The 23,459-nt window shown below is 43.2% G+C and overlaps 1 protein-coding gene across 2 annotated transcripts; it reads right to left on the reverse strand.

Annotated features, from left to right (window-relative positions):
* Positions 1 to 1,322: 1,322 nt before the first annotated feature.
* PLEKHA3 (pleckstrin homology domain containing A3) lies at positions 1,323 to 22,459 on the reverse strand. 2 transcript variants are annotated; one of them, XM_018561616.1, is made up of 8 exons: positions 22,138 to 22,449; positions 7,616 to 7,732; positions 6,287 to 6,442; positions 5,596 to 5,732; positions 5,080 to 5,244; positions 4,318 to 4,361; positions 3,352 to 3,464; positions 1,333 to 1,679 (listed from the first exon to the last, which is right to left on the reverse strand). In XM_018561616.1, exons 1-8 carry the CDS (start codon positions 22,217 to 22,219, stop codon positions 1,555 to 1,557), a joined length of 939 nt encoding a protein of 312 aa, XP_018417118.1. In that variant the 5' UTR covers positions 22,220 to 22,449; the 3' UTR covers positions 1,333 to 1,554. The 2 variants fall into 2 exon arrangements, with proteins under 2 accessions (XP_018417119.1, XP_018417118.1); XM_018561617.1 differs by lacking the exon at positions 7,616 to 7,732 and having other exon boundaries at positions 1,323 to 1,679; positions 22,138 to 22,459.
* Between the last annotated feature and the right edge of the window lie 1,000 nt (positions 22,460 to 23,459).

The following is a 23,459-nucleotide window of genomic DNA, read 5'->3' on the forward strand; positions in this document are numbered from 1 at the left end:
AATCTTCTTCAACTCCACTAAAGTGCTTTTATGGCTGTTACAGCCAGTTAGAGATAACCTCTTCTTTCCTGTTCTGGTAATAACATTATCATTGGGACAGGAAGCAAGGGGAGAACTTCCCAATGGGGCCACCAATAGCAATAAAACCCTAGCAGAGGTTTTAACCCTTACCACTATAGTAACAATTAGGAAAAAATGTTTGGCCTTGATGAATAGATGTTGTAAAAATATTAATGGACAATTATGTAAAAGGAGACAATAACAAGAGAAGAAATACTAAAATTGCATCATTTGGAATGATACTTTCTTCTACTTACTTTGGGAGGGGGATATTGGTCCTTTAACATCTATTTTCCCTTCACTCTCAGTGAAGGCCACTGAACCCCAACTACTCTATCAAAATTGATATAGGTGTCAGGGAAATGTGTTGTAAAAGACTCAACAGCCTGAGATCAATGCTGGCAGAGGAAAGAGCTTTAGAACTGGCCAATGTAAGTAAAATAATTCTGCATTTATTCACTGTATCTATTTCCACTCAATATTGACATTTCAGTGCTGGGTGGAATTATTCTTTAAAGTGATCTTGTCTTCTTCAAGTTTTTAACAGTAAATGTCCAGCCTGAGAGCACCCACCCGGGGTACCATTTACCTTTATAAAGCCTCTATGCTTTACTCCTGGACCCTTACTAGGTACTCAATTTCTGGGCAAAATCTCACCGCAGCAGCTAAGCATCACACTTTAATCCAATATCCAGTAAGGCCACTAGGCAGTGGAATAGTAGGTGGGTGGAGCCACGTTCCAGATATTAGAGACATCAAGTCCCTAGTGAGAGAATGCTTTCAGGAGAAGATAATAAAAAGGTAATAAAGGGACACCTGTAGTGCCTGACTTAAAGCTGAACTCCAGCAACATAAAAAAAACTACCCTTGCAGTGGGGCACCCCCTCCACTGCAAGGGTTAAATGCTCATTTTTGCCTTTTACTTACCTTACCTTCCAGCATGTGGGCAGGTCCTCAGCATCCTCACTTAAAAAGCAGGACTGATGGTCCTGCATAGTACATGATGACATCACAGCAGCGACCATCAGCCAGGAAGTGAAAGGTTTTTTTTACTGGTACCCTAAGCAAAAAATTAGTATTTAACCCTTGCAGTGCAGGCAGCCCCACTGCAATGGTATTGTCTTCATTTCCCCAGAGTTTAGCTTTAAGCAGACCTTTAAAAGTTTAAAAGAGGCTGTGAGGTTCGCTTCAAACTGTCAGCCTTTTGAAAATGCATTTGAAAAAAAAATGCATAATCCATATATGTGTGGTGCAACTGATTGATTGAGAATGCACATTCAGACTGCAAAGGTTAGTAGGAAAATACTTTTGGAAATAAACTGTACAAAGATAAAACTGACTTCAAAGTTCACTCAGACATTATTATATAAAGTGCAGAGACATCCATCTAAAGATCCAACAAACGTTTCTATGTCACAAGAGTCTGATACGGGCAGTCTTTGCATAGCAAGATGTTTACAAAGTCTTTGATTACCTAAAATGTCCTCTTGGGGTTCAGGAAGAAAAAGATGCGGAGGAATCCTCTGTTTCAGAAGGCTGCTTTGATCTAATCCTGTTATCTGCCAGACTTGCAGGAGGTAAGTCACCATTGATTCCAACTCTGGGGTAGTGCATGGACCCTAGAAAACAGGTACATATGATTAATCAAAATGTTTTACAAGCAATAAATGCATCCAAAATCTGGCCCTCAGGATCCCCCTCCCCTTCTAACACATTGTTTGCCCCCTTCCTACATTGAAGCACCCTTTGACTCTTAAAAAAAAAAAAATCTGTATACTTACATTTTTTTCTAGGTGTCTTCAGACCAGTTGTGTTACATCACATGCCCTCACCATCCTCTTTTATCTCTGGTGGTGGTTACATCTTAAATGCTGCAGAGGGCAGCACCTGATAGTGTCATGGCGCCAATCCCTGCAGCATCCTTCTGTGAGCCCAGGGCAAGGGGGATGACAACCTGTGCTCACAGGAAGTGGGCTGAATTATGCTGGGTGTCATTAAACCCAGGAGAGGAGCATAGCTGGATCACTAGATCAGTGATTCTGCAGTGGACAGCATCAGAGATAGAGTAAGTAATGCAGCTGGAGTTATTATTTTTACTATTATGTTTAACTGATCCAGGGCTGACATTTTTTATTTTTTGCTCAAGCAAAATTTAGGGGCTTAAAGTTATCATATCCTGAACCCGGGCAATTTAAACTGAGCATATGATGAAAAAATGTCTAAGTAGTAGACATGGTCAGTGAAAATACCAGGTCAAATCAATATAGAGATAAAGGAAGTTAAACTTATGTAGAAATCTACATGAAAAGTTAAGCATTAAATAGCTTCCTGCCTATTGACCCTTTAGTGAGCTAGGCAAACTCTCTAACCAAAAAGAGGGCCTTTTACAAGACAGGTTTACATTTGCAAATAACTTCAGCTGCTGATATCTCAATCTACAGAGCATTTTAAAATTCATCTTTTCTAAAGAGAACGGATACTTATGCATTTTGTCATTATATGTTCAGCTTACACCAGACGAATTCTGTTTAAAAAGATTTGTTTTTGGAATGTTCGTTGATTGTCTAATAGGTAATGGGGTCAAATCGACAATCCATTTCAACCAAAGTGACAAAACAATCAAAGAAGCAGGAGATGGAAATATTTTCTCAAGCAAACAAAATTCTAACAGTCAATGTGGTTTTCGTTCCAGAAACTCCATTTATTCCAAAATCAAATGTTCAAATCAAACAAAATTGTAAAGCAACACTGATGGTCTCTGATGGCATTATCGAATGTTCTGCCGAGACTTTTCATAAGAAACGTGATACAAAAACCTACCAGTGTATGGCCAGCTTTAGAATGGGGTTTACTTTATAGAGTTTTTGCTACAATCTATAGCACATTTTAGCTAAGGCTGGACAGGAATGAGGCAGTGTTTTATGGATTTATAGGCTGAGTGAAATGAGGTGTATAGAAAAGAGAGGACAATGTAGTGCTTCCTAAGTATAAAATAACCTTCAGTATAAAGCCCCAACTGGTGGACATGGGGAAAGAGAGAGAAGGGAGGATTTAGAGAGAAGGTAAGGAAAGGAAATTAAAAAAGTAAAGGAAAAAGGAAATGGATTCATATTGAGTTCTTTCTTTTGGGCTAAGAAAAAAACAGAAGATAAGTGAAGCTTTTTCTGCTTTTGAATGCTTGTTTAATTTTTCCAACATCATTCTTTCTCCAGTTTGAAACAGGATTTGGAGGGGGGTCAGGGGGGTAGAGACAATGGGAACAGGAAAAAGAAACAAAGAGAGAGAGCTTACTATCAGTGTCTTCTACAGGACCATCACTGGCTGCTTCTGTATCAGAGTAAGCACTTCGCCTCCTGTGAGAAGCCCGATGAATTGATATATGTTCCTTTAGAGAATAGGTATTCCTATAAAAAACAAATAGTACATGATCTTCCTGTGAATGTTATGCATTATATTCTTTGTATTTCTTGAAGGATTGGGGCCTTAGCTTAATGTCTTCCACTTAAGGTAAACCTGCTTCTTTAAAACAATACAAATCTAGCAGGGAGATACCCTGGAAATAAAGCATGTTGGTGAGAGGAGGGGTGCAGGCAAAGTGGTAATGGGGGGGGGGGGATTTCCTGGCATTGTGGTGGTGAGGGGGTTGGTTGCAAGGGGGTGGAGTAGATGTCAGCTGTAATTAGAGATGCAGTCCTCCTGGTCAGCAGCAGAGATTGTCAGGGGAAGAAGCACGGGGCTGGCATGGAGGTAGTAAGGGGGTTTGCGTACAGGCACAGTGGGGAATGGTGTCTTCACAAAGACCTGCCAGCTCTAACTCTCAGCAACCACTTGATGTTTGCAGCCTTTCTCTTGAGAGAAGACTGATCTAAGTAGGGTGTAGATGCAACTCTGGAAAGTGGCAAACCATGGAACTTCAAACAGGAATCAGATCCTTCAACATGACCTAATTTATTAATACACTCTGCTCTGTTTAACCTATTCAATGAATTGTTGTGTCACTGTGTTTGCCTGATGAAGGGACCATGTTTGTTCCCAAAACGTTGCTTTTACACTGTGCCACCATGTCTGTATAACGTCTGAATAAAGGAGGCGTTCAGCACATTGGACCTTGGAGTGCGGGTGATTTCTTTTGGACACCTCTTTAAGATTCTGTCTCATTTATGTAGCAGGCTGAATATTAATGTTTACTCTCTTAACACAAGATGCTTTATAAATACTTAAGTGCCATAGTAGTAGAAGATATGTGTTCATACTCACCTGTCTGAAGTGTAGGTGCCTGGGTGACTCATGGATCGCTTCATCTATAAAAACAGAAAAGGGCAATTCAGAAATCTACAAATTCCAAATATGGAGTTGCAAGAAAATAGCTTACTAGCCAATTGTAACCTAGTAAAACTGCACCTGACACTTAGCACACTTAAAAGTCAAATGTCAGACTCATTTCTTTGACAATCATTTCAAAGCAATGCTTTATATATGGCAATATGTTCCTTTTAAACACATGGGTGCACATGACTCCATCAGCAGAACAGACATACATGGCGTACTGTTCTTTCACTAGGAGGCGCACCCGTGTTTTCTGTCTGATTTCTTGGAAGCCTCCATTGTGTATCGCTCCAGTGTTTCCTGCAAGTCCACAGCTGTGGTCCTCTTTGGTTCATACCTACAATTGTAAATCTGTGGTTCTGTTAACCCTATGTTGCCTTTTTCAAAAGCCAAGGGTACAAATAAGAGCACTCAGCAGGTAAGTTTATGTAAGTATATACTGATTTTGCCATATACTGTTACTACCCATAATCGTTCCATTATGTTGCAAAATGCACAGTAAGCCATGAATGGGCCTATGACATGTCCAGACCCAATGTGTTTTATTTTAGCTCACCCTATTGTGAATAAAAAACCTTTTTGGTTTTATAAAAAGAAAATTCATTTCAATCAAAGCCTAACACATAAAGGCCACCCAGCAAGTTCTGCAGTCAATTAATGGGTCTGTTCTATGACCTGGTATTTCTGCATTACCATTTGTATAGGAGAAGGAGATACGGCAGACACTAAGCACTCATGAGGAGGCAGCTGGTACATTTCTGGTTTGAATTTGGCATTTGCAATCTTGACACATTCTTCAAGTGTGGTGATAAAGGTGTTGCAGGTTGCACTGAGCAATGAAGATGCTTCATTCATATTCTATAAAAAAAAACAAGAACATAAACAGTATGTTGCTAAATACAGGCAGATTTTACCCAGTGTCCAAACTTGGAATTGGGTTTGTACTACAATCTATTTAGTTACCCAGTAAATGACATCACCCTAAATCCAAACTCATACTTTTGGCGATGGCTAAACTGGTAGAGCACTCTTCTGCTATTTCCTTCCTGAGATACACTTTATAAGGTGATAAAGTGCAAAACAGCCATTTGTCTCAATTTAACAGGAGATAGTAAGAGATATGTAGAATATCCATATATAGACAGATTTGCAGGATCTATGCCAGGTGATCTAATTTCAGGTACACGACAAAGACAGTACAGCAGATACCTCAGCACTTGGCGATGGCCGATTCTCATCTTGACTGACAAACTCCTGGATGGTGTGTACCTGCTGCATGAGCAGGTCACAATATAGCCGCAGCTCTGACATTTTGGTTTTCAGAGATTCATTGGTTTCGCCGATTTCTGCAAATTAAATCCAAATTTAGTTCTATACAGCTGTCAAAAGAACAATGAACAGTAAGTAAAGTGTTAAGAGTTAATCTAGGGGTAGGTTATGTTTTATAGCGTAGTGAGGGTTAATCATTGGGGTTAGCCTATGGTCATGCCATGGTTAGTCTGTTTTCACTTTATTGTTCACCAGCTTTTTTGGCACCAAAAATCAATGTACTATCCGAACAAAATATGGCCTGGAGTGCAGATTGCGTATACGGGGCAAAAAGAACAGATTTGCTACTGATTTGCCTCAGGACCTGGTATATTATGCATAGGATGATTGAACAAAATCTTCTTGGCTCTCATAAGTGCAGTACTATCTGTTTGTAACCAATTATGTTCTGAGGCTAAAGCAGCTTCATCTCTAAGAAAGGAAGCTCAGCTTTCCCTGGCAGTCTTAAAGACTCAACAATAGATCAACATAAGTCTAAGGGGGCTTGGGGGACTTGGTGGGCTTAGCAAGCCACCACCCTCTAAAAGGCAGTATGGAGTATTACTGTAATCTATGAATCTGCACTGTGTACCTTTCTCTTTCCTGGTCCTGTCATCAGTCAGGCAGGCCTTAGAACTCCCCAACGCTACCAACCACATCTGCCTCTCTGCAGCATTTACAGCTTTGACATAGAAGTGTTGTTCTCCAGGGATGATGAGCTCCATCCTCGTGTTGTCTGTTGAGTGAACTGAAAAATGGAATTGGAACAATATGAAGAAGCAATTTCCTCACTAGGATATTTCTAGCATACCAACATTTATCTGCAACTGATTAAGAATAGTTAGTCCTGAGAATTGGGGGAAAAAGTAATGGTTCTTTCAGCTCATATGCAAACAGTATAAGAGAAACTACACAGGTCAGGGGAAAGGTTGTAACCGGTTTAATGAGAGGTCTGTTATTGCTATTATGGCTAAGTGCAGAAAATGATAATCTGACTGCATAGGGTGCAACCAAAGCAATAGGTGGGGTGTCTGAAGAATTTTTCCAGGATACAGGAATATCTCTCACAGTTATACTTTCTCACAGGTAAATGTTTATTGCATGCAAGCAAAACAAATACTGCGTCAAGCCAGAAGATATGCTTCACAATCTTTTTTGTTCCTGAGCATCTTATCACATAGGAAAGCACACTACAGTGCATGTAAATCTTAACTGAATTACATTTTGCTTGCTAAAGCACTGTTTATCAACTGTTATCTATTTTGTTTTAATAATTTTTCCTTTTTTTATGCTTTCCTGCATTTCAGTGCTGATCTCTTACAGCCACTTCCCATCTACAGTATATGCACTCCAGCAATGGCTGCATGGCATTTTTCCAGGCAGGTTTTCTTTTGTTGACTACAGTGGACCAGGCCTGTGCCACATACATCAGAACAGCTGCTTGCAGTCTCCATTGGGAGAACGCATGAATGGATGACAACAGAGGAGAACAACTGGGAGACAAGAAGAGAATGCTGACACCCTATAACAGGAAGTCTCTGCACAAGGACCTTCATGGCAGGATCAACAGGTATGATTTGAATGGAAGCTATATATTTAAAAATATTAAATATTAATTTTGAGATGACTTTAACATGTTAAAGCTAATGTGAAATGTTAGAGATTGGGTTACATATACTTAAGCACCCCTACACATATTTGACAATAGGGATGTTCACACATCAGCAATGATGCTACGGTGCATTCACTGGTATTTTCTATCATTTCTATACTCAAGCATAAAGAAGTTGGGTGCCTTCGACACATCAATTGCCGGTCAATTCAGAAGATTTAATCTGACTGTTTACTATGAATTTATTTATTTTTTGTACTATTTTGCTACACTCTATAGCATGTTACATAATAATTCACAGTGACGTACCTTTAATTTCACAGACAGCCATTTTAATACTTCCTTTGCTGCCTTTACAGACATCATCTTGGGAATCGTAGTATGAAAGAATACCATTGTCTAAAACAAACCAGCGAGGCTGCCAACCTGAAAACAATCAAGAGTTTCATGAGAATTCCCAGAATAGTTTTTCCAAATGACTAAAATCAATTATTAATGCATGCTGCACCACTATAAAGAAATGTTGATAGTTAAATCTGCATTTACCTTACACCACTATATGAGATTAAGAACAAATCTGCATTTACCGTACACCACTATATGAGATTAAAGTGACATTAAACCCTCAGAATTTTGAACATAAACCAATACTGTAATGTGCGCCTTACTGTAATCCATGGTTGTTTCCCTTCTCTTTGCTGCTCTTTCTTTTAAATCCTCATCTCTTCTCATGCTTGGGGAGAACTGCCCTTTTCAGCTCAGGGCCTCTTCCTGTAGTGCTGGCTCAGGTTTCAAGCCTATACAAACGTATACACAGACACCGTGTATCCATTCCTGAGACAAGGCAGTCTGCTGCAAAACAGAAGTTCTGCAGAGCATGAGAACAGATACAGATTTAAAAGGAAGAGCAGCAAAGAGAAGGGAAAAAACCATGGATTACAGTAAAGCACACATTACACTATTGTTTTATGTAAAAAAATTTGAGGGTTTAATGTCACGTTAAGGACAAATCTGTATTCACTCTACATTAATGTAGAGGGACCGGAATAATTAAAGCTAAACCCTGGGGAAATTGAAAATTATCCTTGCAATGGGGCTCTTCCCCCCCATGCACTGTATGGGTTAAATGCTTGTGTCTGCCTAGGGTACCTTTGCTCCATCGGCAGCCAGCTTTCTCTCATCCCTCCGATGCTCCGCTGCATCCTCAGCATCCTGGTCTACAATGCAGGTCTGCTGGTTCCGTATTGTACGCAATGACATCAGAGTGTGGCCGGCAGATGAAGTTTTGAAGAGAAATGGCTTCAGGGGACCAGTCGCCTAGACAATTACTTAGCTGTAGATCCTCAAATCATCTCTGAATTGGTGCTGACGCTGTTCTTCCTTCTGGAGGATGGTTTATTTTGTTCCCAATGGTCCATGTATGTGTTGTAAAGTAGCCGCCGCCCTAAGCTTGCTCCTGTGATGGACTACAATCACACATTTAGTTTAATAGCGTTTATTAAATTGTAGTACATCATGGGAGCAAGCTGGGAGCACTGGCAGCTTTACAACACACACAGGGACCATAGGGAACAAAAGTAGCCACCCTCCAGAAGGAAGGACAGTGTCAGCACCAATTCAGAGATGATTTGAGGATCTACACCTGAGTGATGCAAAAATAAGCTACATTTTAGTTAAGGTTCTTGAATGCATTTTTAAGGTTTAACTCCTCAGATTAGTTTCACTTTAACCCTACCAGTGCAAAGGCAGCACCTATTACAAGGGTTGTTTTTAAATTTCCCAGAAGTCATCTATAAATCTGCATTTATTACGGTACATGCCACTGTAAGTAGACCGGTACATTAAAAATAAATCTGTCATGAGACATATGGAGCTGCCATTTCTGACCTTCTTCTGAAAAGTTGACTGGTTAATTTTCTGGTCCAGGATTCCGCCACAAGCTACAACACAACATGGATAGTTCTTGTTCTATCTGATTTTATCCTACACCACTGAAAAGGTATATGTATAGTTAAAGCAACTCTGTCACTACAATAAAAGTACTTCTAAATGTGCCCCCGCAAATAGGGTAGTTAATACTTACCTGTCCTGCTGCACACGCCTCAGATTTCCACTGTATTGAAGAGAAGCCACAATTTAACCCCTTTGTGACTGACGACGTACAGTGTACGTCGCCAGCATCGGGGATCCTGGACCCTCGGGTTGCTCAGAGAAGAACAAAAAACCTTCTGACCTTTTGTTCTTATATGGAGCCGTCAATGCCGCCTTAAAGTGTATTTCCACTTTTGTGTAGTGGACTTAAGGTAAGGACTTGCCTTAAATGATGCCTCTTGATCCGATCATCTTGTTCAGCTGTCCCTCCAGCGCTGGTGCTGGTCTCCGATCCAGCGCTGACTTCTCTGTGCTTGTTGACACTTCCTGTCCCACGGAGTCTGTGCGGGTGCACGCTGCTCCATAGACTTACCTTGTATCTCTCCTTGTCTCCCGGCCGAACATCTGAACTGCGCATGCGCCCGCCCCAAAATCCTTTTCGGCCGCCCGAGACTCTTCAGATATTCGGTTGGGAGCGCACGTCGAAGACACAGGTAAGTTTAAACCTGTTTAAAAAGTTTTTTTTTAATGATTTTTGCATATATCTACTGCTCGCTAGCAGTAGATATATGCAAAAAAACGCTCAGGGTTTAATAACCCTTTAATGTTAACTAAATTAACCCTTTCTGTACTTTGCTGGCAGATCTCATCAACAGTTGTAAACTAGATTTGTACACCATTTGTCCCAACAAAGAGTTAACGGTCTAGGAGCAGCGTATGCTGGCTACAAAAACACATCTAAAAAGGTAAGAAATATTTTTTAATTATCATATTTTTAATAGGTATGCTCTGTGAATAGAAGAACACATAACAAACATTAAGTGGGGTATTTGCAATATTGCAAAAGTGAAAATACCCTTTAAACACATAATTCCAGACAAAGTTGTGACTCAGTAAAGGACATGTGACCAGAACCACAAAATATGCATACACACACACACAGGCACGCACACTTCCACTAGACTTAAGCCCGTCACACACTGAACGCAAAGCCGTGCAGAGCGAAGCAAAGCTGTCCGGCACGGAGCTTTGCGTGCACTGTGTGAGCTGAGTGCAGGCAGATGATTGACTGCATCTTCAGCCAATTGGCTCGTATGTAACAACCGGCCAGTGGTCACATCCTGACACGCGAGTTTATACGCGCGAGTCGATTGGCTGAATATGACATTTTTCATCTCGGCACGCTCAGCTATGCGAGCTCTCGCAAGCTGACGTGCCGGAGAGAAAATTAAATGACACACTGCTCGCGAAGGCAGCGTACCACCGCTCCGCGCTGCTTTGCGTGCAGTGTGTCACAGCCTTTATACAGTAAAACAAAGTAAAGCCAAAGGTTAAAATGTGTAAAGGTTTCATTTTCATTCCTAAAAAAAGGTGTTTGTAAATAGAAACCATTTTGAAAATAGGTCAATTGCTTAAACTGAAAAGGAAGAAGTCACAGGTGCTATTAACTGTTGGTTAGCAAGCGATAATCAGATCTCTCATCACTAATGATATAGTACAGGCCTCAAAATTTCCACTCGCCCCCTCGCAATTGGCGAGTGAAAATTGCGGGGGGGGGGCGAGTGGAATGTCAGCAATGGTGCCTTGCCGGCGGAACTAGGGATGGAACACTACCGCCGCGGCAATCGCAATATACCTGTACACTGAGTGGCCAGATTATTATGACCACCTGACATTTGTAGGCAAATGAGCTATAATTAGCTATAATTTGGCGCTGAAGTTGCTAGAGGGCCAGACCATTATAAATAGGGAAGCAGGTTATTTACCACGACAGTAGAAGTGATTTTTTTCTGAAGATATGGGTAAAAAATGCGATTTAACAGCCTTTGAACGTGGGGTGATTGTTGGCGCTCGGAGCCATGGAGTGAGTATCAGCAAAACGGCAGAATCCGTTAAATGTTCAAAAGCAGCTGTTGTTAAAGTGTTTAAGGACTGGACTGTCAGCCGAAAATCTGGGTCTGAACGTGCGAATTGTGGCCGTCAGCGACTAGTCAATGTTAGGGCAGAACGGAGAGTGGCAAGACTGGTACAAGACAACAGAAGGGCAACAGTGCAGTGTCAGATTCCTCGCATCACCTTTCAACATCTCGTGGAGTCACGAGGTGGCCCAACGAAGTCATCTCGTGGAGTCATCTCGTGGCCCAACAAAGTACTGATGGGGTGGTCATAATAATCTGGCCAATCAGTGTACAGTATATGGTAACTTACAGCTCAATATGCAATTTAAATTAAAAGATCTCCAATCAAACAATTTTGTGTTTCAAGAACTACCTGTTTTTAGACTCAGTGATGCCATCACTGGGTTTGTCTGCTGCTCTTTGCTCTGAGTTTGGGAGTTTGGGGGCGTTAGGTTCCAGTAAGTAGAACCAGCAAAAAGTCACTCACACTCCAAAGTCATGCCCAGTCAATCTCCTTATTGACTAATGTGGTATAACGGTCAGGAGTGCGATGGGACATATTGAATTCAGGTTCCAGTAAGTGTCACAGAAATCTGCTTCGGATCTTTTTTTTTTTTAAACATATATAAAAGAACGCATCCTCAGGATCCCTTTAGATGGGCCTGCTTTTCACAGATGGCCACCGGGTGCTGATTGGTAGACTGGTTGCAGGCACATCTAGAGGGATGCCAGGCATGTGTTCTATCACTTAAAGCTCAGGAACAAAATCACTGATGGCAGAGAAAGCTAGTAGCTGTGAGAAGGGGGGCCAACAACAGTACAGATCAGGGGGAGAAGTGTCCGATGAATGATGGAGGTCATTCAGACAGGAAATGAAGGTGGGCTCAAGATAGCAGCTGCAGCTTCAAAGGGTTGCATTGTAGAGATGCAAGAGAAATTGATAATAATCCATTTGAGCACAGAAGAGGACTTGCTACAACTGCAGGAAAAAAGGCAAGGCTGGTGTAGACCTTTAAGCCATGGGTATCCCTCTGTTATGACATTTCAACTTCCCAACTTGCCAAGTTTATATACAAATACTTTCTGAAAATCATTTTTGTAAAAGCTTGTTCACCCCGCAAATGGCATTGCGTGGGCAAGTTCTCTCATGCACAGAGTATCTACATTCTAGCTGGGACACCCTATAATACATGCTCTACAGTAATGGACATATATTATACCATCAATATACCTGCATTGCACAGTTTACAATGTGCACTGTTTCATGTGACTCATCTCAACATAATGAGACAGCTTGCTACAAGCAACAGCTCTGCTTCATATGACAGCAAAAATATGTACTCGCATATGTCGTTGTAGGAGAGATTACCAGGGCCACTTATGCGCTCTTATTAATTGGAACATGGTGAGGATGGCCACAAGCAAGCACATGTGTTCCTATCCTATTCTGGATATACATGGGATACAAAACGTTCCAGAAATTTTACATTTCTCATTCTAATAAATGAGAAACTGAAATTTACAGGACATAAAACATAATTGACTACAGAGAGAAAAAAAACTGTGTAACACAGCATTTCATTCTAGCGATGTTTCAGTTGTATTAGTTATAATGCTTCCAAAATGGTTGCCGGTTAAAAGAAAATCACAAAAATCTGAATAACTACCTGCAAAGGAAAAAAACATTCTGCCTTTTTTTTAACCAACCTAAGATATTTAATTATTTCACAACAATCCCAAGAATAGATAACCTGACCTTTTAAAAAACTTCCAACCAGCTGGTTAAAGTGTTCAGGGATTATCATTGGGACTGCATTTATTGATTTCTATTTTTTGGTTAAAAAAACAAAATGTTTTGTTTAAAATGGGCTTTCAGTGCGTTCCAGGGCGTTTGCATGCGTTCCAGAGCAGGTAAAATAGGGCTTGCTGCAGTTTTTTTTACATGCTCTGGAACTGAACACTGCGGTGTGAACTAGAGCCCAAAATACCATTGGAATACATTGGACCCAGTTTTTATTCGGTCTGTAACTGCTCTGCTCCTGGAACGCGCTTGGGGTGAACAAGGCCTAAGACCTACGTGCTGTAATATGCAAAATGCCAACTATGTATTTACACTCAGCCATTGACCCATCACTTACTGGCTCCTCTACATGCTGACTGGCCAGCAAGACTGCTATCACATTGATGATTGCAGGGTTATTCAAAAAAGGGTGAAGAGTTTGGAGAAGGCAGGAGGAGAAGTGATCAATCTAGGACAACATAGCTAATTTGCAAAGATTCTCCAATTCAGCTCACTTTCCAGTTCAGCTATTTCGTCCTAGATTGTTCACTTCTCCTGCCTTCTCCAAACTCTTCACCCTTTTGTGAATAACCCTTTGGGTCAAGTCAATATTTGTATATTCGAGCACCCAAAGTTTAGTGGCTTCTGAGGTATTCTGCAAACACAGAACATGGACATTATGAGCAGTTGCCAGTTTGTGATTCATAGACTTAGATTACAATGTAGGATTCCAGTACAGATACAATTTAAATGACCAATCCTCAGCCATAAGCGATTAGTTAAGCTTTTGAAAAAGATCTGGGGGGGTAACAAGATAATTTCCCTGCAGCGCTCTGGCAGGCCCCAACCAGTGGACAGACATCAATGACTGTGCATCTATGGTCGTCTGACCCATTGGTATTGTAGCCCTATAGTGCAGTGCTGCATAGATTGGCTGTAGTACAGTACCAGCTATACAAGAGCTTATTGTGAAATACAGAGTCAATCATGGTGCAAGTTAATAAACCACCTCTGAGGCAGAGATAAAATCTAATCATGGAAATAACCTTCTCTGCAAACAGCACAACAAATCCAATTATGATATTAACGTAGAACAGATTATCTTGGCTCCCAACACTGAGAAGTGATACAGATTCTTTCATTGTTTGAGAGACACCCGACCGTGCAATAGGACTGCCAAAATGTACATCTGTGCTGCATAATAATTATGCAATCTTCCCTTCAACCAGGGCAATGCAATTTAGACTTACTGAGAAAATGTCAGTTAAATTAGCAGAATGCTCCCGAAATTTAAAATTCAACTCTCTGCATATGCTGGAATTTCAATTCTCTGCATATGCTGGAAAATAAGATGGGATCCTAAATATGTTTATTTCCTGAGAGGTAACAAAACAAGCTTAAAGGAGTTGTAAAGTCCCAGCATATCCTCTCCTGTTATAACATCAGCACTGTAATAGGAATACATACTTGAGTTGTATTTGATAATCAAAGCTTACTTGAAACATTCTGTATTATGTACTGAGCGCTGCCTTCTGTCTGCTCATCACTTTCATCAACTTCCTGGATTCCCAGTGTGTTTGCGTCCCTTCCCCTGTTGCTCGATTTTATGCAACCTTGATTTCTCAACACTACATATCCATCATGCATTGCTTCCAACAAGCAATGATAATGTTATATTCTTTAGAATTTCAGTTGTAGTCAGAGGGCCGGCTCTGTGACAGTTTTGGCACAAGAATTTGCATATTCACAGAGCTGAGTGAAATGGTGTCAGTGCATTGAGGAAGTACATCCTATGTGCATCTTCAATAAGTAGGTTTACAAACTTCTAGATGGATATGGTTATCAGGAGAGGGATAAAACCTATGTAGATTCAATATAGAAATAAATATATTTATTTTTAGTTTTTGACCATAGATACCCTTAAGGTGGCCATAGATGATCTGAAATTGAGAGGTGGTGAGATAACTATGCATTTTTGGCCAAGGAGTGAGAACAGCTACCTGCTATAAACCAGGCAGACAAGAGCATTACATGCTAATATAGGAAATCCGTTGGCACATGTAAGTATAACTACCAACGGACGACCGAAATCAAGGCAGAATAATAACAATAAAAATAGTGGGGAACAACAAGGTAGTAAACTTTTGTCCCACAAAAAGAGAGGAATTAAATGTATGTACACCAACGCTAGAAGTCTGGCAAATAAAATAGAGGAGCTTGAAATTAGGCTAATTGAAGAGGACTTCGATATAGTGGGTATAATGTAACTATGTAACATGTGCAGTACTTTTATCCTTCATAGAACAATGGAGAATCAGACAAGCTTGATGATTTCCTTCTGGAGTACCAAGTACCTCTGACCTTCAGGGGCACGTGTTATCAGTTCCTTGTAGCCCAGAATTGGCCTCAAAAACGAGGCCCAAGATCTTCAGCATTACTTGCTATTGCTAAGCAGTTTATTCATACCCCACAGAGCACCATACTGCTGGTTGCCATGCCATTTGACAGGTGTGGTGCTTCAGTTTTTAAAAAAGACAAACGTTAACCTTTGAAGTGGGGCTATCCCAGCACTGCAAGGGTTAAGTGATACATTTTTGCCTAGGATGAAAAAAAAAAAAGAAGTTATAATCCACTGATCCTCAGAGCCGACAGTGCTCCTTCCTGCCTGTCTCCTCCTCCACTGCATGGCTAGTATGACCCTCTGTGTCCTCATGTCCAATACACACTGTATTGGACCTCTGCAGAGGAGGGGGAGCGAGGCTGGAAAGAGGATCAGGTAAGTATACTTTTTTTTTTTTTTTAAATGAGCAGTTAACCTTTGCAGTGCAGGGTAGCCCCACTTCAAGGGTTAATAAAAATGTATGCTTTTTTAACCACTTCAGGACCGCCCACTGTCAAAATATGTCCTGGTCCTGAACCAGCTATGACAAGAACACGGCTGCTGCTGTGTTCTTGGTATCATTTTAAACAGCCGACGATGGCTGTTTAGATACAAGCAAATGCTTGTACGGTGCGTCCAAATATGTGTCCCCTCCCTCCGCCGCCACCTACCCTGGGCTCTGCTGTCCCCCCGTGTGGGCCCAGGACCGGCACAGCGGGTCTCCCCTCATTGATCAGAGAGAGATCAGTCAGCAAACTTCTAGCCGCTGATCTCTCCTATGATTACTAGACGCAGAAGTGATGTGTATTACATCATTTCCGGTGTCACTGGGCACATTCTCTGACTCCCAGAGCCAGGAGAAGAAGCTGGTGAAGCAGATATGTGCTTCATCAGCTTCTTTGGGGTTCCTAGGTGACTTTAGGGGTCTGAAAGTCCCCTGATGTATCCATAAAGTGGACCTGCTGTCACATCATATTTGCTATTGCATAGGGAGCTTGTTAGCCCCCTATGAGATAGCAATAAACTTAAGTGTAAAAAAAATGAACGTAACAAAAATGTTTTAACGTTCCCCACCCCCAGTAATAGGTAATTACTTACCTGTGTCTCCGTCGCTTGCTCCAGTCTGAAGGTCTAAAGATTCTCGAGCGGCCGTGCAGGATGATGGGGTGGACGCATGCGCAGTAGAGATCTTCGGCCACCCATGCACAGTAGAGATCTTCGGCGGGGAGAAGAAGAGAGACACAGTGGAGGTGAATGCACGCAACTGTGAGCGTGCACGTCGGACAGACACCGTGGGACACAGGAGACACAGCAGGCAGCGCTGGATCAGAGACCGGCACTAGAGAGGGACTACTGAAATTACTGGAAAGAAGAAGATCAGATCAAGAGGCATCATTTAACGTAAATCCTTAAAGCAGCATAGCAGCATTGGGGGTGGGGGAAATTGTGACTTTAATGTCACTTTAAAGGAGAACTATGAGGTGAGTGCTTTTCACTCACCTCATAGTTCTAGCCGACCTGTGATAATGAGACTGTCACAGGTCGGCTTAGTAGATCGGGAGGTGAGCGAACACATACCGGGTTCGCTCACCTCTCGATCCTGTCACGGCTCTCTGCCGTGACAGGGGAGGGGCTGGATTCCCCCCCCTCTGATCCTCCAGCGCTGACTGGCGGAACGGACAGGGGAGGGGGCGGGTACAGCTGGCTCTGCCTCTAGATAGGCAGAGCCAGCTGTCAGTCACGCAGCTGGGCGGATCCAGACATAATTGTTGCGCTGCGGCGTCTCATTATACCGCGAGCAGCAGCGGTGACGGGAGGATGCTAGTTTGTGTCCTCGCGTTACCCTAAGGAGAACTATGGGGAAAAGCCTTAATCCTATAGTTCTCCTTAAGGATCCTTCACTTAGACTTGATCAACACATTAGTAATGCAGCATGGATTTATATTTGGTCATGTGTTTTAGATATTTTTGCAAAATGCAGGTCATGGTGCCCATGTGATCCAGTCCGTGAAGCCAATAATGGTTGTACGTCTATGAACATAGTGCTTCCTCTGCAGATAGTGTCAGTAAGTAAGTATTTTCAAAGTGGTTATTGCACAACAGAAGAAGGTTTGACAATCATAGATAGATTTACAAATAAAGCATTACATTACACCCATACAATCAAAGGAGACCTTGCTTTAAAAATAATTCAGACATCCCCTCCTATGCAGTTGCTTCACGTTTGATTCTCAGGATGTCCTTTACCTCCTGATACCTCCAATATGTTACGTTCAGGTCTGCCAAAACAGAACTATTCTCCGTTTTTTTTTTTCGGACCTAGGACTTGTAGGTAATCAGATGGAAACTGACACAGGTCCATTTACATCCAGCTGCCTATAGAGTTACATTGGGTTTCTGATCAGATCCGGCTGAAAAACTGGCAGATCTGATTGGCCCAACCGCGTGAAAGAGGCCAAATAAGCCCTTGCAGCTTTCTAAAAATCGCACTGCATCATGTTGCACAGAAGTGAACGGGCACCACAGAGAATAATAGGAATTCCATTGTCACACATGTCAGCGTGATGGTAGATGGGTGACAAATTAGTTGAATAGGGCTTAGTAAATCAAGCCAATGGTGTGCTCACAGGTACAGATGAACCGCCTGTACAAAAGAGTTAAACATTTATTTTTACTGCTCATACTATGTGCCAGAAACTAGAATCATGTGTATTTACTAGACCGCGCTTTGCTTTTACTATCTACAAAAAGCAATGAAAGAAGGTGTGTGCGTTAACAGGAAATACCTGTGTGCCACCATCTCAAAGCTGATTACCAATCATCTTCTCTTATTTATGAAAATAGATTCATAAAATGACAACAATATTCCAATGGAGATGAATCTAAAGGTTGTTCTGTCTCATAGTATATGCACTCATCAATATATAACACACTTTCTATATAGTTCATCAATTTCTTATAGAATTCTGCAGAGTGCTGGAGTTCCACAACCACTGCAGAGCTAAGAGCTGCCAGTGAGGCGGATTAAATGCGCGTTCAGACTAACCCGCCCGCTAAAACGCAGCGTCTTAATGGACAGGCTAGTGCGTGGTGGCATCTGTCACTGTTTACACGTGGCATGTACAATGTGCACACTTCATTCAGTGTAGTGTGCTGCGCTGTGGACAACGACCTGCGGTGGCATTCAGTGCGCTGCCATAGAATGCAGCATGTTTGCATTGTATCGCAGCACAGAGCGTCGCCCATCACACCAGCGTTGTGACGTCAATGGGACGCATAAAAAACAATGGTGTTCTGTGTGCCCTTGCGGTGACCTGCATTAATACACTGTGGTAAAACACAGGTCACTGCAGTATGTGTGGACGGACCCTTTCTAAAGGAGCTAGGCTGCAAAAAACGCAAGTCAATGGCGGTATGTTGATGAGTTTGCACAGTGTGTTGACATCTGTTGCGTTACGTTGCGCTTTTTGGTTTAATTTTTACACTAAGCTATATAAGGTATTGGGTCTGCCTTGCGTTGACACGCGTTAGCAGTACACACCAGTCCGTTGTGTTGCACTGAAAACATGTAGAGCCTGGTCTACTTTTCTTCAGCGGAGGGCAGCGCAACACAATGCAACGGACTGGTATGAACTGCTTTCATCAACACCCATTCATTTTCACATGTCCTTGCGTTGGCATGCGTTGAAAGAATGATGCCAAAGAACCTGGTGTGAGTCGGTCTATAGACTCTTCACACAATAAATTGTGTAAATAGACACTTGTCAAATTTTTGGTGTGAACATTCTCAATTCCTTTAGTATGGGCCATACACACTATAGCATCATGTTAATCACACATTATTGTGCATTTAGTGCATGCGGTACCGTGCGCTAGGTGCGTTCTGTTGCCATTCCACTCCAACACACCACCCGGCGGCCATGTGCTGCATCACTAATTTTTTCACTGCAATGCACAATACCGTACATTGCAGTGAAAAAAGTAGTGATGCAGCACATGGCCGCCGGGTGGTGTGTTGGAGTGGAATGGCAACAGAACGCACCTAGCGCACGGTGCCACAGGTTGGCATTTAGTCACCTCTGAACACTGCAATCCCGCCACCTCTGGCCGCCCGTGTGAACGCAGCCTAAAAGCAAATGACATGAAATATAATAAATCATACTCTGAATACAATATTTTTCATACTAGCCGTACGCTGTACACATGTGGTCTGACTGACCTTGAAGACAAAGTGCGCCATGAACAGGAAACGCGGGCATTCAGCTGTTCGTTTCTATTATTAGAAGGATTGAGGAGAGCAGCACTGGGAGAGTCTACTATGGAAAGTACAATGGTAACAATTTATGTCATAACCTGTCCACTTCATGAAAGCGTTTGGCCAACAGCGATCTATCTGCTCAGACATATATGACAATGTTGCCTTTCAAGCACCAGCAGATCTACAACTGAGATTTACTGGATTGATCACTGAGCACCTCGGACAACAGTTACAACCTAGGCTGCCATCTGCCCCATACAAGTAATGAAATCCATTAGGCTGGATAACATTCATGCACATTAATCCCGTAATGCCAGCCGTACCCATTTATATGTGGCATCAAGGTGGTGGGCTTATACACATAGCCACCCAATGTATGCAAAGAGCAGACATGCCTTGTTTCCGCTAAAAGCGCACTCACTTTGTGCACCAAGCACAGTGACCGTGCCATCACCGACAGCTCCCAGTCACTGTTTACAATTGGAAGCCGGTGAGACGGGCTCCGATCACATGACAGCCAATCACAGAGATCACATGACTGGGCGGTCCACGTAATCCCTCTGATATTATAAACTGCCAGCCTATACACGGAGCCGCCAAATATTTGCAAAGAGCCCACATCCCTCATTTTGCTGACAGCGCACTCACTCAGGTCCAGTTCACACATAGGCGATCCATTAATGCGCGGCAACCGTGCACAAACCGCGCTGGTGGCCGTGCAGTCACGGAATCACATACCACCACTGATCGCGCTGGCACTGCCATTCTTCTCTAATGGCACCCCAGTTGCAGCAGGCAGATCGCGCGGTTTCCTGCCATGATTCTGCCCGTGCACTCGCGCACAATCGCCGCTGAAAAAAACACGTCAAGCAAAATGTGAAGACGTGTATCTAAAACCTCTGTTTTTAAAATTAGCTGTTAGACAAGTTTTTTTTTGCATGCTGGCTGGTGAGTGTGCTGGGAAACTTTTTGCTGTTGTATTGAAAAAACCACGTGTCGCGAAAAAAAAGGTACCATTTTTTAGCGATTGCCACACGGATATAACCCCATTGAAACCAATGGGGCCGTGCAGCAACTGCTGTGCATGATTGCCGACAAATGCGCGATCCCAGGATTGCCCCGGTGTGAACTCGGCCTCAGAGCCCCCAGCTCACTGACAGCTCCCAGTCATTGTTAAAGTAGAACTATGAGGTGAGTGCTTTTCACTCACCTCATAGTTCTAGCCGACCTGTGACAATGAGACTGTCACAGGTCGGCTCAGTAGATCGGGAGGTGAGCGAACACATACCGGGTTCGCTCGCCTCTCGATCCTGTCACGGCTCTCTGCCAGTCCATAGTCAATGGCGTGCGTGTATAGTGTACACTGACCCTCATTGTACTACAATCACTGCATTGTCCTCTAAATAAACACTGTACAGAATACTATAAATGTTTACGAATATTTCCCAGGAAGTGATTTCATTTATTTATACTGAGAACTGACGACCTTCTGTCCTCTAACACGGTCCCTGAACTTTACAATGCACGGCTTGAGTTTGGGAAGATTGCGCTTGGAATACAAGTCGTTGGTGGCCCTGTCAGCACCCCTCGGCTTGACAGAAATCGATTTCTGGGCCAATCAGACACAGTCACTGTTCGGGTATTTAGAACACAATAGCTGGTAGTGATGCACATGGCCGGGTGTGAACCCAGCTCCCCGGAGATTAGAGCCCGTGGACACATTCACCCCCTGGTCCAATCAGCTGCGGCCGGGGCATTCCTTGCCCCACAGCTACACATAACAAAGGGTTGCGGAATGTCCTGCCCGCAACTGATTGGGCCAGGAGAGAGGTGTGACGCTGACAGTTTTGGCGGGCTTGGGTTAACCTCAGCGTAAAGAGGTTCACACATCGCCCGTCGTGCAGATTCCTCCATCCACGCCATTTAATATAGATTGGGTGAGTCAAGAGATTTTCCCCCGTTCAGCACGTGTATGCCTAGATTGAGAAATAAGTCAATGCAAAGTCTGCGGTGTATGCAGCACGCCATGTACCAGAGATGTCACCAGCAAGGACTCAATTGGCAGCATTGCTAAAATTGGACACACACCATACAATCTGATTGCACATATACGTTAAAGCTCCCCACTCACGTTACAATCCGATTGTACAATCTGTTAGCTCTACCAACAAGTATGTAATACAAGGGACGCCTGATTGGATAGTTTTAGTAGGACCTCATATTACATAGTTTTGGTAAATCTATAGTTGATTGTATGGAGATTGTAACATGTGTGGTCATCAGCAGTGTCCAGGCCTCCCTAATGGGATGGGGTGTCTAGATCGGTGCTGGTTGTATAGAATTACTGATATATAGCAGATTGTACAATCACAGTCACACATACAACAGGTACGACCGGCCAACCCATACAACCCAGCGGCAGACCTGTGATGTAATTGGTCCATTTGTAGAGAACTCCTTCCATAGCTGAGCTCAGTGCTGTGTCAGGCTCATCCTCTGGCTTCATGCACGGCCTGATGGGAGGAGGACGGACTAGACGGCCGGGGCTGATCGCTGTGCAGTGGCCGGGTGGTTGATCATGGTGCCGGGTGATAGTCCGGCGTATAGCCTGGACACCGAGCTCGGAGCCCCCATACAGACAACCCGAACACAGCTGCTTCCTCCTCCCCCTCCTCCGCCTGTCACTGCGCTTCCCGTTCACTCTGCACTGCCCCTATGGCGGCTCATTCACTTCCTGGTCATGTCTGGTGACAGTGCTGGAGACAGTCCCGGACATGTACAGGGACCCCTGTCATCATAGCCATGTCTAGTGACAGTGCTGCAGACAGTCCCGGGACTGGGGACATGAACAGGGACCCCTGCCATCATAGCCATGTCTGGGGACAGTGCTGGAGACAGTCCCCCGGACCGGTGACATGTACAGGGACCACGTCATCATCGTCATGTCTGAGGACAGTGCTGGGGACAGTCCCCGGACTGGTGACATGTACAGGGACCCCTGTCATAGTCATGTCTGGGGACAGTGCTGGAGACAGTCCCCGGACTGGTGACATGTACAGGGACCCCTGTCATAGTCATGTCTGGGGACAGTGCTGGAGACAGTCCCCGGACTGGTGACATGTACAGGGACCCCTGTCATCATAGTCATGTCTGGGGACAGTGCTGGAGACAGTCCCCTGGACCGGTGACATGTACAGGGACCCCTGTCATCATAGTCATGTCTGGGGACAGTGCTGGAGACAGTCCCCTGGACCGGTGACATGTACAGGGACCCCTGTCATCATAGTCATGTCTGGGGACAGTGCTGGAGACAGTCCCCGGACCGGTGACATGTACAGGGACCCCTGTCATAGTCATGTCTGCCATCATGAAGTCGCGCTTTGTGTGGATTTTCTTTCTCATGTAATACATTTTTGTTCTTTTTTATTCCAGTAAATATAAAATGTTGTGTACAAATACTTCATATTAATTCATTACAACCAACAACTGGAGCTCTAAACAAGGCCCGGAGCTCAGCCTATGTCCCAGGGGCTACATATAGCCCTTAGGCACTCATTGTGTGGCACTCATGGGACCATTAAATGATTTGTTTATTTCCTTCACACAGGGATGAGCTTTAGTACCAGAGTATACCCTGAGGATACCCCGGCCCCAAGCTGTTCACAGTTCGCCAAATTACGTCCCTCCGTGTCCTAGCAACCAATGACGCTGTGTGACCCGTACAGCATTAATGGCTAACTGCAGGC

This window comes from Nanorana parkeri, unplaced genomic scaffold (assembly GCF_000935625.1).
Source record: "Nanorana parkeri isolate BGI_ZX_2015 unplaced genomic scaffold, ASM93562v1 scaffold534, whole genome shotgun sequence".
Classification (NCBI taxonomy): domain Eukaryota; kingdom Metazoa; phylum Chordata; class Amphibia; order Anura; family Dicroglossidae; genus Nanorana; species Nanorana parkeri.

Coding starts and splice junctions, on each gene's coding strand:
- PLEKHA3 (XM_018561616.1), bottom strand. CDS start 22,219: ATGAAGCCAGAGGATGAGCCTGACACAGCACTGAGCTCAGCTATGGAA. Junction 7,733..22,137: donor ATGGACCAATTACATCACAG/GTCTGCCGCTGG, acceptor GATTGTTTTCAG/GTTGGCAGCCTCGCTGGTTT. Junction 1,680..3,351: donor TCCTGTAGAAGACACTGATA/GTAAGCTCTCTC, acceptor CCTGTTTTCTAG/GGTCCATGCACTACCCCAGA.